Genomic DNA, 16,064 nt, shown 5'->3' with positions numbered 1-16,064 from the left:
TTGCAATTCATTTTCTGATATTCAGTACTGGCCCCTCTTTTTGTTTCAGGACTAGCTTTAGCTTGGTAGAAACATATGCTTTATGAAAACACTGTTTTCTTCATAATTTTTATTTATGATCTTAGTGTCACAGTTCATCTCTTGAAATCCATCTTGAAATATTCATCTTGAAATCCATTTTCTCTTTAATTTTTTGGAAATTCTCAAAAATGGTTGGAGGTATTTTAATATTTAGCTTAAAATTACTTTATGGGCTTGGATTGTAACACATTTTCTTGTGTTTCTTTTTCAGTTCAAACAAGGTTTTGAAGAAGCAAGTCAGTTTTTACTGCAGAGAAGCGAGAAGTATAGCCAGAGGACAACTTTTAATAATGCTTCCTCTTCATGAGCACTTCTTTCCTTGAGGAAAGGTAGTACACAGAAGTGATAACCTACAGTACAAGCATGTAATGGTGAAATCAGAAAGGCCAAGCAAAAAATTTAGCTTGACCATCAAAAGACATTAAAAAAACCCAAAAATCGGTCACTCTTGATGTACATCAGCAGTAAGAGGTACGTCAAGGTGCCAGGTGGTCAGTTAATTAGTGGTGAGGGAAAACTATCCCTAAAAATGTTGACTATAATCAGATAATTAACGAAATTGGCACCAGAGAGAAAAGGGTACACAGTCTTAAAGAGGTTAGAGAGAACATCTATGAGCTATATATTTTAAACTGACATGAGCATCACAGCCATCACTGAGTAGTGCTTGAAGCAGTGGCTGATTCAATCACAGGGCCAGTTATCTTCCATAACTGGTAACACTGGGTGATGCAGGAAAAGCTGGGGAAAGATGAACATCATAACCACCTAGATTTCAAAAAAAGAAGGAGTGAAGGGAATTAGTATCACCAGCTTCATTTCATTCTCCAGAAAATTGTTAGCACAATTCATTGGTTTATAAGTACCCTCAGAGGTGAAAAATAAACCAGCTAAGGTGAACAAGGTCAAGAAGAAGCTGGGTCAGCCCAGTCTAACTTCCCTCCATGACAAAGTAACAGGCAACATGGACTGAGGAGCAGCAGATCTCACATTTCGATTTCAGTAATGTTTTTATCATTACTTTCATGATATTTTCATAAGTAAACTGGAAAAATATGGTCTAGGTAAAACTGTTACCCAGTCAGTCAAAGTGGGTGGAAAACCATTCTCACATAGCAGCGACCACAGAAGAGTCCATTCTGGCATGGCTCCAGTTCCTTCCAGCATTTTAGCTAATGAGATGAGTAATGGGGCAGTGAGTTCTGAGTGGAACACTGGGCTCGATGACCTAATGAGGGCCCTTCAATAGGAATTATCCTGGGATAGTGTGGTCCTCTTTTCTGAATTTGCAGATGATAACTCCCTAGGAAAAACTGTAATCTTGTTGACAGATAAGACTGGAATTTGAGATGATTTGGACAAGTTCAGCTTATGGTTTAAAATCTTAAGATATCACTAAGCACTGATAAACAGAATATTTTACACTTAGAAATAATTCTTCTAATACAGTACAGGGAAGAAGCAGCTAGAAGCACTTTTACTGGGAAGGATGCAGGGGTTACTGGGACAAAACTGAACCCAAGTCATATAGGTCATGGACGAACCAAACACTAACCTGGGACACAGGGCACAATTTTAGCCTCTAAGGCATGCAGCCCAGTCCCACCTGTCCGCTCAACCCCAGCTGAGACAACATATTCACTCTTGGGAACTGAACAGAAGAAAGGATTTGAACTAACTGGACGGAGTCCACAGAAGATCAATGAAAACAATAAGAGGCTGGAAAACATGATCTATAAAAACAGGATGAATATTAGCATTCTTTAGCTTAAACAATGAAAAAGCAAGAGACACAAATGACAGCCTAGTTATCTAATAGACTGCTGTAAAGAGGAAAGGAAGAAGTTATTTTCCGTGCCTGTGTAGTGTAGATAAGACTGAATGGGCTTAAACAACAGCAAGGAAGATTTGGGTTAAACATTAGGATAAGCTCTCTAATTTTAAGAACAGTGAAGAGCTGAAACAAACTGTCTCCTTGAGTGAAGGCCCTGCAAGGTGGGTGAAGCAGACCTTCACCACCACCACCACCACCAGCAATGTGAGACTACTGAGGAACAGCACAGAAAAGTCGGCTTTCAGATTTCTGGCAATCCTATTTTTCAGGTTCTAAATTATATGAATAAAATCAGCCTTCTTTTTGCAGCAGAAGAAATTATCTAATATTTAATCCTAATTTAAATGTACTTCATAGCCTACTTTCTTAATGCTTTGCTCTGCTCCAGTAGTCCTTAAATATAATCTTTTTATTTCATAAACATGTCACAATCATTAGATGCCAGAGAGAAGAACTCCTTGTGACTGACACCTCACATGTATTTCTTTCTATTCCTCCCAAGTGTTACTTCATTTACTGCCCAAGTGTCTATAAATCCTTTTTAATTCAATATTCAAGTACCACTGGCACCACTGTACATATCATTTCTCTTTACTGTCACCTACACACTTCATAAAGGTCTTGATTTTATTTCTCTGAAAATTTAGAAGATGCGGAATGAAGGTCTGTGCTTTAAATCCAGTAACACTCTAAAAATTCCCTTGAATCACATGGCTATTTTCCCTGCCTTTTCATTTAATTTTGAAGGAACTAAAAAGAGAAATGCAGATTTCCCCCCACCCAGAATACTTAACTGCAATAGGTGACACCGAATATTTTTCTAGATTACTTTTTGAGCTTTCCTACACAGCGAAGAACGTAAATCAGATTTGTGTGGCAATGCAAGCAAGGAATTTTATAATCAGGAAACTAAAGTAAGGTTTTGAAATTCCTATTTTAGGAAATCAAAACAAAGACTCTTAATTTGAAAAATGTTGAGCACACAGCAACTTTTAAATTTATAACCAGAAAAATACCTTCAAATGCAATTTTTAAGAAACTATCCATGAATTTTTTGTATTTTTATGCTATCAACTAGCCAAGGACCTGTTTTTCCTTAAATATTTCTATTTCTCTCCCAGTTTAGAGCTGTAAAAGATGTTTGCAATTCTATAGATACTGAAAATTTAAAACAATTGGCAGGATTGCTTGTTCCAAAAATGTAACTAAGCTTCTTTTTCTCCAGTCTCATGCTACCTCTTCATCCACGCTTCTTTGCAGTTGACAGTTGGATTTGAAAATCTTAGAGATATCTTCCAACCTTTTCCACCCTTAACAATTCTATGATTCTATCTTTGTTCATTCTGTTTTCCTAATATTCTGAGGACACTCTGGACTTTTTGAACTGTGAATGTTCACTCCTGGATGCGATCCAGGACTATGGTCTATTCTAACTTGTATGGGTCAGCTCCCGCTCACAGTCACGAAAAAAACTGAGGCATGCACTTTTCCACGCAATAACCTAAAGGAAGTCAAGGAACACATATTACGATTATTGCATTTTCACAGTTAATTCTATTATTTTCCCTAGAGACTCCATCCTTCTCTGCAGAATGCAGAAGCAAAGAGTAAAGGGTGAGGCACTGCATACAAGTCTGTCCACCATTGCCCAGATTTGCTACTTTAAATGCCTGAAATGCATACAGCAGTAGCAAAGATTCTGTATGATGGGTGTGAGGCTGAGAATTCACAATCAAGGGGCATGAAAATGTGATTTGCTGAACAGATCTCAGCAGCTGGGAAAGAATCAGAAGCAAATAAGACTACAGCAAGGACCAATATGTAAAAAAAACACCCTAGTAATCTTCTCCTTTATGTTGATATCAACGTTTATTCACTCACTATAGCATGACTTCTTATTAATATAAGTCAATTATCCAATATAACCAGCTTATTTTCAGATGTGTTTTTCCTATGTGGGATATTAAACTATTCTCTGCTCTGGTGGCAGAGGCATACAGGAGGATGCTCAAAGATACTGGAAGAAAGCTCTTAGCTTTTTGTTGGAAAGACATGGAGATAAGACCCTGACGGCTGAATTAAGCTCTACAAGACTGGGACAAAGGACACAGAGGAGAAGGGCTATAGAAAGGTGACCTGTACACAGAAACTCACATTTATCCAAGGTAATCCTCTTCCAAATCATCCACTTCCAAAAAGTACAATCCAGGTATTTTCCCCCCACGAATATGTGAAACAACTGTTGATTTCATCACTGGTGGTGAATCAATAGGCACCTCCCGGGCTGCAAGCATGAACCTTCAGTACTTTAAAGTAAATAGCTGTCATTTAAAAGAGACATAACAAACTTCTCTCATCAGTGCCTGCTATGGATTTGCCAATGTCCAGGTGTCTGAATTATCTCAAAATGTGGCTTTATTTCTATGTCTAGCTCAGTTTGGACAAAAAAACCACCATACTAATAATGTCCTCTGCCTCCACGAGCAGATACCAGCAGGTGTCAGTGTCTGTGACTGTCTACCTTCCTTGTCATGGAAAGCTGTCTCCAAGGTGGTGGTACTCCAAGGTTTTAAAACTGAAAGAGGGCTCGTTTACACTAGATGTTAGTAAAAAACCCCTTGACTGAAGGTGGTCAGGCACTGGAACAGGTTGCTCAGAGAAGCTGCAGATGCCCCATCCCTGGAAATTTTCAAGGCCAGGTTGGATGGGGCTGCAAGCAACCTGTTCTAGTGGAAGGTGTTCCTGCCCATGGCAGGGGAGTTGGAACTGGATGGAACTGGATGGTCTTTATCCCTTGCAACCTAAACCATTCTATGATTGCAATCTGGTGGTCCTTGCACTGCAAGTCCTGTCATCCAAAAAAGGTCAGGCTTGATAACAGCACATCCTCTGCACACCAAGCAGTGGTACTACCTTCATATATATCTGTGAAGCACCTTGATACAAAGAGCTTTGTTGCTGTCTGTCTTCATCCATGAGTAACAAAGGAAACTGCAGGAGACAAAAAAAAAAAAAAAAAGCTCTGGTTCTGGCCTGGGGAGGAATTTTTTCCAGTGTATCAATACTTCAATTCCAGACTGCACAACTCAGACAATGCCAAGCGCAGGAAAGGATGATGTGAGCTTCGGGGCATCATGTCTACTGCAAGCCAAGTTCCAGGACTGGGGAGGAAGGAAGGCTTTTTTCACTACAGCTAAACCTCCCCAGAGAAGGAAGACAAACCCAGAAACCCACAGTATTCATGGCTGCCTTTCTCTGTGCCATGTGCTCCTGCTGAGGAACAGGAATAGGGAAAGCACAGCAGCATGTTTTCTCCTGATGCCATCTGCTGGCTGAACTGCCAGGATAAGGCTGGGCTGACCCAGGGAGAGACAAAACACAGACCTAAAACCAATCACAAGGCTTAACTTATTAATACTTACAAGGTCCTTAGCAAACACCACAGAAAAACTGAATACTTATTTTTCAAGACCCAATAAAAATGTGCAAAAACATGTCACAGGTTTTAAAAAGTAAAAAGAAGGGAAAGGACAAAAGTGAGTATTTAGCTAGTACAGATTTAACAAATTGATTTGCATTACGTTGCTTAGATGAACAATAAAATAATAATAATAATAGAAGTTGTTACTATCAGAAGCAGAGTTGGTCCCTGCTTCAGCACAGGTTCGTGTCAAAAAAAAAAAAAGAAAAAGAATTCTAAAATTCTAAGTAGAACAAACTAAGATAAATAATTGCCAGGTGGGTATTGGATATGAAAAAAAGGTCATTGGATTATAAACTACAGAGGTTGGGACTGTCTTCTTTCTGCATTTGGACAGATTTTGGCCGACAGGACTGTCATCTGCTGCTAACAAGACCCTCAGATGGTATCACATCTGAAATAAAAGTGACAGGAGGCTGGACAAAAGATGGTGTTTAGTTCTGATATTTCTGAGCAAGCCTGTGAAAAAGCTGTTTGTTGCTCCCCTGTACCACAGTACTCAAAGCTCTCTTTTAAGAGTAACAGGATGAAAATATTGACTTTTTTAATAGAGTGGCTACTGAATTTCCATTTTAGGAAGGCCTTCCAGACCTGAAAAGATAACTGCTTTGAGGAATATAACTTGGACTGATTACCTTTCATGTACCATTGACATTTAATTTCTTCTGCTGTGGGGATGACAAATAAGGGGGGTGTAGGCTGGAATGGTTGCTGTTAAGTGCGTTGTGGTTGGGGTTGCAGACAGAGGCAAAGTACCAAATTACACCCAGCATTAACTATACAAAGCAATATAATCACTTTCATACACAAACTATTCTACTTACAACAACTTAATATACAACACCTAGTTTTATTTTACTAGTATAAGATTAATACTTGAATTACATCAGAAGTCATTCAAACTATGTCTTACATCATCATAATTGAAAAATCCTTTACAAAGGGCTGATTTTTCTCGTACATTTCTAGTTCATCAATCTGTACATACAATGGATGTGCACAAGCAGGATCTTCTGCCTAAGGCACTGAACATAAAATAAATAAACAAATGACAAATATTATTTTATCTCTTTATTTTTTTTTCCAGAATATTTTAATATTGAAGCCCAAGTCGTTATTTTCAAGGGATAGGGAAGGGGGAAAGGAAAGGGAGAAAAGTTATGAAGACAAATTATTTCATTTAATTTATGGTTTTGTGAATGGTCATTTCTGTAGGCAACAAAAGGTTGTTTTCTTAAAAAAAAACAAAAAAACAAACAGCACCATTAAAGAAAGCATGATCCCTGAATTCTAAACAAAACACTGTCTGGAAATAAAAAAATTGCTAAAATGCTTGTTTCACCCAGTCACATCTGGTGGGGTAACAAAGCAAAGCATAACAGCATTAAACTGTAGCAATCTTGCTGAAACCAACTACACCCCCTTCTGAAGACTCAGAGAACCACTTTCCAAGCATGTCCTGTGGGATTAATATTTTCTTTGGTAGAGGACTGAAGGAGGGTACTTACTTCATTGAATGCGGATAGAAAAAATATCTATGCACATTAGGGATCTCCCCAATAAATCTGTATTTCTCATGCATGTTAGGTATGAGTGGATTTCACATTGCTGTTATACTGCAGGAGTAATACTGCCCTATAAAGGCATAGAATGGCTAATGTTGAACAGATGTAAACATTCAGAATACTGACAAAAAAAATACATACACACAAAAAACCCTGTACTGAAAATGTGAATCGAGTTAAGTTTCCGTAAAGCAGAAAAAATATTTTACAGCAGTACAAGAGAATTATGGCAACAAAGTAAAGCACTTTTCTTGTAACATTCATGAACAGTACAAATACAACAAAGTTATTCTACGGACTAAATTATTCTTTAACTATCAAATATAGTACAAAGCGAAATATTATGTGCTATAAAAGAAGCAGCTCCTTAAATTAGACTAAAAAATGCTTTTTTTAACTTTTTGTTGGTTTTACAGTGACAAAGCATGATGACTGAAGACAACAGGATTTCATAGATTCAGAAACATTTAGCTACACAGGTCCATGATAAATCCACTGAATATTTCATTGCCTCCCCCTCAGTGGCAGATGAACTGCTGCGCTGCTGCCAGGAGATTGCAGAAGCCATTCAGTGTTCAGAACAGGGTCCTTCAGGTGTGTCAGCTAAAATGATCCCTTTCTGTGACACTTCTCAGCTCATCTTGAGTGTTTATCCTGGTACTTCACCACACCTTGGAGAAACTGCTAAACCAGAGGCTACAATAACGATTCTGAAATTGTGCGTGTGTTCATAAGGGGAAGGGGGTGCAGCATAAGGTAATTTTACTTCAGAAATTGCATTATAAAGCACCATATGCACCAGCTTAAAAACTGTGCAAGGAATTGCAGGGCCCTGAAAAACCATCTGCACGTTCTGTAGCTTACCCTGACAACATGCACCACCCTCAAGAAGAAAGTCTATAGCACAGAGAATATACCTTTCACTTTATGGCTCAACCTTTATTTTTGTCTTTTAAATGCTATTTCATGTACTAGATCTCAACAGATAAATAAAATGCAAAGAGGGAGCATCCAGTTCATCATTTCTTAATTATTTTTTTTAACATTATTTCAAAGGGAGTTTCTGCTTGAAAAATTATTTCAGAACAGAAAAACAGACACACACTCACTGCAAATGCCCTAACATTATCTGCATATCTCACAGGTATGCAATTAAAACAATAAAGAGGGAGGAAAGAAAAAAGTGTTTCTCCCTCTCACCCAAAAGTGCTGCTCCAGGGGTAGGAGTGGGGGAAAAATTTTAGAACTTAAAAAAAAAGGTAAATTATACATGATGGACACTGGGACACATATGTACGTACACACAAACATAGAGCAGTGTGTTCTTAAGTAATTCTTTCACCACTTTTCAGTGCATAAACTATTAAAACCCCACGGTGCAAACTGCATGGCCATTAGAAAACATGACATCGGGCTTGAAACCTGAACAATTAAACAAAAAAACCTCAAGCAGTCATTTAAAATAAACCTCTAAATGTGATTGGGTTCTTTTTGAAGACCTAGGGTCACTCTCCCCTATGCATTTGTGTGATACTAGAATCCAAGTAAGGTTTTCAGTCACACTAGGATTCAGTCAGGCTTCCATATCACCGTGTTTGCTTTTGAGTATTATAATACCCTAAACCTAATCTGTAAGAAAACTTTACCACTGTTGCTGACTAACTGGCTAAATTTATTCCTGGTGCAACTCCAATGACTCAAGAATGAAAGGAGTGGAACTGCACTATGGCAGAGTTTGGTTGGTTGAGTAATATAACATAGCACCATCCAGTCCAATACCATTTTAAATAACATTTTATCATGACCTCACACATGCAAGTTGCAATCCTGATACAAAAATGACAATATGATGTGAATGACTCACCTACCGTATTAGTCACACTCTTACCCTTTGAACAAAATAAAACTATTTTGTGGCCGCAATTTATTTCTGTATTATGTCAGTCAATACAGGAACTACTTCAAGATGCAAATACAAACAAATATTGACTTATGTGCTGTGGACAGGAAAACCTGAGCTAGAAATAAGGATTCCCAGCAGGCTTATATAAACATAGGTAAATAGAAGTCTAAGACTGGTTGCTCTTTTTTTTTTAAATAGAAGTATCCTACCTCTACCAAGTATAAATACAATGCAATACAATTCTGATACAAAGGCTCCTCATATATGAATTTGATATGTATTAACTGACTACACTCATGCTTAGTCATGAGTATTTCCCAGTTGCTGTTTTGCCAGCAGCTGGACTAGTTTTCATACGTTACTTTATGTTTTTGCTTGGCTGGTTTATTTTCCTACCAGAAGACCTGAAAGTGCTGAGAAGCCATTCCTTAGTTCACATGTCATATTAAGGAGCACTTTTGTATAGAAAAAATATATTATTGTATCAGCAACAAATTTGTTAGTTATTACAAATGGCCTTTGTACTACACAGTGTCAAAAATAATATTGATATGTTGCTAATTACAATAAAAGAGAACATCAAGGTGCACCATAGAGCTTCCTATGACAGGAATGTATGTTGTAGATATTCCAGCTCACTTTTAAGACAATAAACAGCATTTATCATGTTTGTGAAAATGGTCCCACAAGAAAATAAATATGGTTCCTCCATTCAGTAGAACCTCACTAATACGCACATGAACCAAGGAGACTGGTTACAGCTGATGAGTAAGGATGTAATAATCAGATAAAAAAGGGTAGTGTAAAATATAGGATACTTTTCATTTCCTAAATGCAGTTCTACCATTCACATCAATACATCAGAATGCAACAGTAAATGCATGATGAAATCCAAGCAGCATTACATCTTACACATTCTTACTACACTGCTTTCTTAAAACCGCGGAAGGAAAATCAGTTTTTGTGAGCAGGCCCTAAGGTCTTTGGATTAGTGAGGTTCTACTGTAATGGCAAAAACCCCCATTTATCTCTGATGCTGACATTTGGGCAGACCCAACCACATATTGGCAGATGGATGACTTGCAGTCCACGTTTTGTGTTCTTGAAGTGAGATTAAAACAAACCCAAGGTGTTTTCATCTTCCCAGCAACTGCATGTGCTTTATCCCTTTATAATATTTTCCTTTTAAGTGAATAGGGCCCCAAAATCACCATTTTTCTTCTCTGCTGTTATGGTGGCTAGCGCATCTGGAATGCAGCTATAGTCCTGAATATAAATACAGTACTGGATAAATACTGAAAGTTACTTTAAAGATGCAGTATCCCTTTTAAAAATACATTTTGCTTCCAAATTTCTAAAAGGGTCTGAATACCTTTGAGAAAAAAAAAGTCAGTGCTGTAAATAATTCTAAGAATTACTTTAAATGGCAAAACTCTGAGATGTTATTTAAATAGAGTAACTCACATAAGAGGAAAAAGAACTGACATTGTAACATTCAACCAACATGCAATTAAAGTCTTTCCTTGTTATTAATCAGAAGTATCCATCATTTTTAGGCCACAGAAAGGCTAAAACCTCAAGAATCAATTACATAAGTCTGATCTTATATATATATATATATATATATACACATATATATATATATTTGGGACTGATAAACCTAGTGAACAGATTAGACAGAGAAATACAAATAAAGACCATTTGAGTGGGAAACAGGAAGAGAAAACAGGTTTATAATCTCCAGGAGAGAAATTACTTTCTCCAGACTCTACCGAAGCCCATGTGATTCCAGTGTTGGTCCCACTAACCCATTGCATATACAAATCTTTCTCAAGGAATCAACAAGAGATGACGAGTAACATTTGAGTTCCATAGTCCTTGGCAGGCACATAAAGAAACTCCTCTAAAAATCTAAATTCCTCTTTCAATTTTATTTTTTTTTTACGTGAAGTGACTATAATGAAAGTCAATTGAAGAAAACAATCTTATCAGCAGAAAAACTGCAAACTGACTTTGAAGCTACGATGACCGATACCCTGCACCTTGCCACTACCCCTCTCAAAACAGTTGCTATTCAGTGTGTTATTCATTCTGCATAGTTACTCCACTTCTTACAGTGTTATTCTGCCACTGATCTTTAACCTGCAGCTTGTATCAACTATCAAAAAGTGGAGAAAAAAATGTGCTGCACTTTGTGCAAATAAATAGAAGCGACAAATGACATGCATTAATGCCTTTTTCTTTTTTTTTTTTTTTTTTAGCACAGCAAGAGCTCATAGAAGCTTCAGTAACAAGGCTATCTTTTTTTTAACTACTTCTACAGGTTTCCTCTTCTTCCCAGAAAATGGCACTCAGGTAAAAACAACTAAATTCTGAAAGCACCACATAGAAGAACACAAAACAAAAAAAAAATTAAAAAAAAATATCAATCCACTAATTGCAAACCATTAGTGGTCTAAGCTGTTTCAATTTCTCTGTTCCTTTGTCCTGCTCTCCCACGTTGATAAGGGATACTGCATCTTTGATTCAGCTCCTACCGCACAACTAGACAAGCTACACACAGTTTGGAAGGCCCTATGCAGTCATCATGACAGAAGGCTCCGCAGCCTTTGCACACGATCATGGCTTTCAGCCTGCAAGAGCATTTCAGTTCCAGTTCATCAGCATTGCTGCTGTCAGCAAATTTCTGAACCGGGATCTGCGCATTCTGGTTAGACAGGCCTGTGGCAGTGTTTGAGCCACTTCCTAAAATCCCAATCGATTTCTCAATTGCAGATGCCGCCCTTTTGAAGCTTGTGCTACCGAAGTGTATTGTAGGATAATTTCCACAGAGCTGCTGCTGCTGCTGCTGTGGGTGCTGCACTTGTATTTTCTGAGCAGCAAGTTGGGTAAAAGGCTTCTGTGGCTCAGAAAGTAAATAGGAAGAGAAATCTGCATTTTTTAATGCAAATGCTTTTAACTGTTCTTTCACTTCGTTCTGATCATAGGAAGCTTGTTTCATGCCCAGTTCGCAGCTGCTGCTTAAACCTTCCTCAAAAGAAATAGGTTCAGATTTTATATTGCTACAGATGCTTGCTGGCTGAGGCCAACTAAGTCTTTTAGTGGTTTCCATAGTAACTGTCGGTTGTTTTTGATCAGAGGGGACTTCTGCATTTGGGTGAGGAGGGGGAGGAGGTGGTAGGGGTGGAGGGGGAGCAGGGGGATGCACTAATGTTTTACTCTGGGGAGTTTGAGAGGCACTGGCAATGTCATCACCTTCCTTAATCTGAATATTAGGGGAAAATACACTTCCTAGCCTCAGCTGGTGAGCTGCTGTAGAAATATTCATGTCTCCCAAGCCCTTCTGTTCAAGGTGTCTGCTAAAAGCAAATGTGTTGCAGCCAGGTGGGCCTTTTGAAGTAGTTTGCAACAAAGCTGCCGTAGGAATGGGGCCTCTTGCAGCCATGGACATTTGGTAAAAATGCTGTCTATGTGAGGTACTAGCTTCTGTGTGAAAGCTGCCATTTTTGTCAATGTGAAATAAGCTCTGCTGGAAACTGCATGAAGGCAACGGCCTCTTCGGCTGCTTGATCTCTGGACTGTGAGCAATTCGGCTCTGAATGGCGTGCTTGTTCAGCCACTCCTGCTTAAATGGCTGTCCGTGCCCTAGCTGATTCATGCTGGAATTAATTACACAGGGAGCCACTTTAACATCTGTGTCCATTGACACCTTCCCAGGCTCACATTTAATTTGAGCATGTTCCCCTATAGTCCTGGCCATCCTCTTTTTCGGATGGTTTTCACGCTTTCTGATTTGTAGCGGGGCTATGCTGCCTGCTGGAAATCCTTTACCATCTGGATTAGGAGAGTTGGAAGCATGTTCAACAATATTTCTCTCGGACACTGCTGTTTTACATACTGAGGTAGTTTGCAAAGGCAATGGAAGCCTATTAATTTCTAGTTTGGCTCCTGATCTGGGCTGCGGCAGCACTTTCTCTAAAGGCAGATTGCCTTGCAGTAACTGTGTCACTAAGGGATTGTTGGCCTCCACTGACGACAAGCGACAGCTAGAGCCCCCGGCACTCGTAACTCTCTTTAGGGTTTCTGTTGTCAGGGAGAGGGAGTCTTCCATGGAGTCTGCAATGGATGTCTTGGATGTTTGAGGTGGCTGCGCACTCGTGTTTATTTCTGCAGTCTGGGCACGCATTTCAGGTCCTGTAAAATCCTCGGTGTCCATCCTGAAGCATTTGTCAGACTCATTAGTTTCTGATTTAACAGGAACAGCAATGCTTGTCAAAAGACTCCTGGATTGCAGCTCTGACATTTGTGTGTAACTGGAAGGTTCAGTTTTGACATTTTTCAAGCAGTTTTGGTCTGCATATTCCTTATGCTTACCAGAGGAAAGATGGCTGACCACTGGCTGGTCTGTATTCATTGCCTCTTCATCACGCCAACAAATTCTGTTGTTGGCATTGTATTGATTGGCACAGGCAGCATTTGCTTCATTTTTCAATGCTGAAGGACCTCTTAATTGCTCAGCAAAACCTTGGCTGGGAGTAACCACCTCAATTAATTTATCTTGAGGAGCAAGAGGCACTTCTCGAAGACTTGAACAACCTGCCTGCAAGTTCTTGCTGTCTTGCTTTGCTGTAATGGCGATAAAGCTGGAACTGTGCTCAAGGTTTTCATTAGGGACCACTTCAGGCCTACTTATGACAGACACCTGAGGACAGGCTATACTTTGTAAGGCAGTTTCTGTCCTTACAGGTCTGCTCTGCAGGTCAATGCTGTTTTCTGTGTTTTCAATAGAAGAAGAAAGCGACAGACTGGAATTCTGATTTGTGGTGTGGTCAACAATGACTTTGCAAGGTATAGACCTATTCATGGCAGTTTGCGTAAAACTCACTGGCTGAGATTTACCAGGGAGATCCATCCGGTTTCGTGCTCCAGAGCTTTTTTCTATGAGATCAGCATTCAGCTTAGTAGCATTATCATAAGAGCTTATTGTCACCATGTTACCAGCAAACATGGAAATGGGTGGCCTTGCAACAGAATCTGCTACTGCAAGGGCCTCACTGCAACTTAAAGCTGACCTGACGGTAGTGTGAATGGAGACAGTGCTCTGCTCGTTACACCCGGTTATGGCTATCTTATCAGAAGGAAACCTGCTAGTAGTCCCCACCGGAGGAATCAGTACAGAACTACCAGAGAGATGGTTTGGCAAATTATTTGCAATAGATGAAGCTGGCACAGTGGCATAATGACTGGAGACTGTGTTATTCACACTGCTACTTGGTAGCGGCAACCTTTTGTCATCGATGGCATTTGGTAAGACTGTGTTGTCTATGGAGACTGGGACATTACTATTATCAATACATTTTGGTCCAACAGCTATGCATGGAGTATCAGCCCCTTGGATGGTTTTCAGCATATTTATATTACAAGCTGAAACTGCTGTGTTTGCGCTGTCAACAGACATTAACACAGAGGATTTATCAACAGAACTTGCAAAAGAAAGTTCTTTAATTGCTCCAGACATAGCAGTGCTGCAAACACACACAGAGACTGAACTTTTATTATAAAGCACTGGCACACTGTTACTTTCAGTAGAGGTAGATGAAATAATTTTCTCACATAATTGTGGCACAGGTATATTTTCATCAGAACTGTGCACAGATATCTCAGTAGCAGTTTCTGGTAATGTAGCTGTGTTAAGGGACTGCTGCAATAAAGTGGTGGTCTCACGGTGATGAGCAGACTTGTTGCTAGGGGACCTGCAGTTAGGATTAACTATAATGACACCAGTAGAACCTTCAATCTTCGTGTCAGTAGACATTGGTATCTCCAGAGATGAGGTACTTTCCTTTGAGCTGAATTGTGACTTTGACTCTTTATTAGTCTGGAGTAAATGAGCTCTGGCTTGATGCTTTGCAAATAGCTTGGCCTTTGTTTGCTCCTTGATGTGTGCCAGCGTTCTTGTCTTTCCACCTTCGCATGGGGTCCCCATTGCTCCAGAGACTATGCTCGCAGCTGCTGCCACGGCTGCTGCAGCTGCAGCTTCTCTTTGGGCTCTTGCTTGCTGAGCTCTTGCTTTGATATCTGCCAGAGTCCTAGCCCCAGTGTTCCTCCCACTGCTGACCGATGTACTTGGGGAAACTCGAGGTTCTGGTTTAGAAACAGGTTGGCTTTTGATGATAAAAGGTGGTCCAACTTTTGAAAGCTGAATCTAAAGGAAGAAAAAAAAAAACAGTAATTTTAATGAGATCATTGATTCACTAAAACAGTTGTCTTTTAAAGGGTCAGAGAAAGGTAATGAAGGGAATTACTGTTCGGTGCAGCTTGACAGAAGAATGCTAAAAATTAATGATATTTATGCTTCAATATTCTATCATCCTACAGCATGAATAACTGACACCTGTATTAGCCTTCTCACATTGATCCTTCTGACAGGAAGAAAGATTGAACAGGTTAACAACACGATGCTTATCTGATACAATTTGTCAGACCTGTTTTATATGTAGTGCACCTAACTGAGAAGGTCAAGCCTCATGTAGTGGTACTGGAAAAGAGCCAACGACTAAGCACTTCCTGCAAATGTCTGAAAAAATAATGACCATGTATACTGCTTTTCTCCTTGGTCTCCAATGATTAGGATACTAGGAATAGGCTGTGTTTTGCTCACATACACCACAAAACAAATCTTGCCTTCAGACAGGATGTAGTGGTGTCTCCACTGAGCCTGTTTTCCAAGTTCCATCCCAGAGGACTTTAGAGCAGTGCTATAGAAGAAGTGAGTCACTAAAGGATACACCTTTCCCTTCCTCACTTGCAATTTTAAGAGACTCGCTTTAGTACATCCCTGGGATAACTCCTACACTACTCCACTTCAAAAATGAAATCCTCAAACCTATAAATATTAAACCCAAAATATTAAAATTTTAAATACCGAGCAGTTTAAGCAAAATAATAACCTGTAAAATCACTGGACTTATTAGGATGTTTCCTATTAGTCACATCTGTTTTCAGGATTAGAGATTAAGAGTCTCGTGACCATTTTGTAACTCATACACTCTCAGAATAAAAGGTTGGCAAAAAAAAAATTAATTTCTTAAAATGGACATATGCTTACTTGCTGTCCGCAGGAATTGGACTTAGCAGTTAATGCTGTGGCTTACCTTCTGAAAGGAACTGAGAAGAAAACTAGGCAGTATTTGTAGAAAA

At 39.2% G+C, this 16,064-nt stretch overlaps 1 protein-coding gene across 5 annotated transcripts in view; it reads right to left on the bottom strand.

The window, feature by feature from the left end:
* Positions 1-6,226: 6,226 nt before the first annotated feature.
* ASXL3 (ASXL transcriptional regulator 3) overlaps positions 6,227-16,064 on the bottom strand; it is a 130,539-nt gene continuing 120,701 nt past the window's right edge. For all 5 annotated transcript variants that reach the window (XM_039381790.1, XM_039381789.1, XM_027750102.2 and 2 more), the window contains one exon: positions 6,227-15,069. In XM_039381790.1, the coding sequence (XP_039237724.1) occupies positions 11,398-15,069 (3,672 nt within the window). In that variant the 3' untranslated portion in view covers positions 6,227-11,397. The remainder of the gene's footprint in view (positions 15,070-16,064) is intronic.

The sequence above is a fragment of the Pipra filicauda genome, unplaced genomic scaffold (genome assembly GCF_003945595.2).
Source record: "Pipra filicauda isolate LSUMZ 115617 unplaced genomic scaffold, ASM394559v2 scaffold240_size1633699_pilon, whole genome shotgun sequence".
Lineage (NCBI taxonomy): Eukaryota > Metazoa > Chordata > Aves > Passeriformes > Pipridae > Pipra > Pipra filicauda.
The sequence above is the reverse complement of the archived record's forward strand: the minus strand, read 5'-3'. Positions and strand labels throughout refer to the sequence as shown.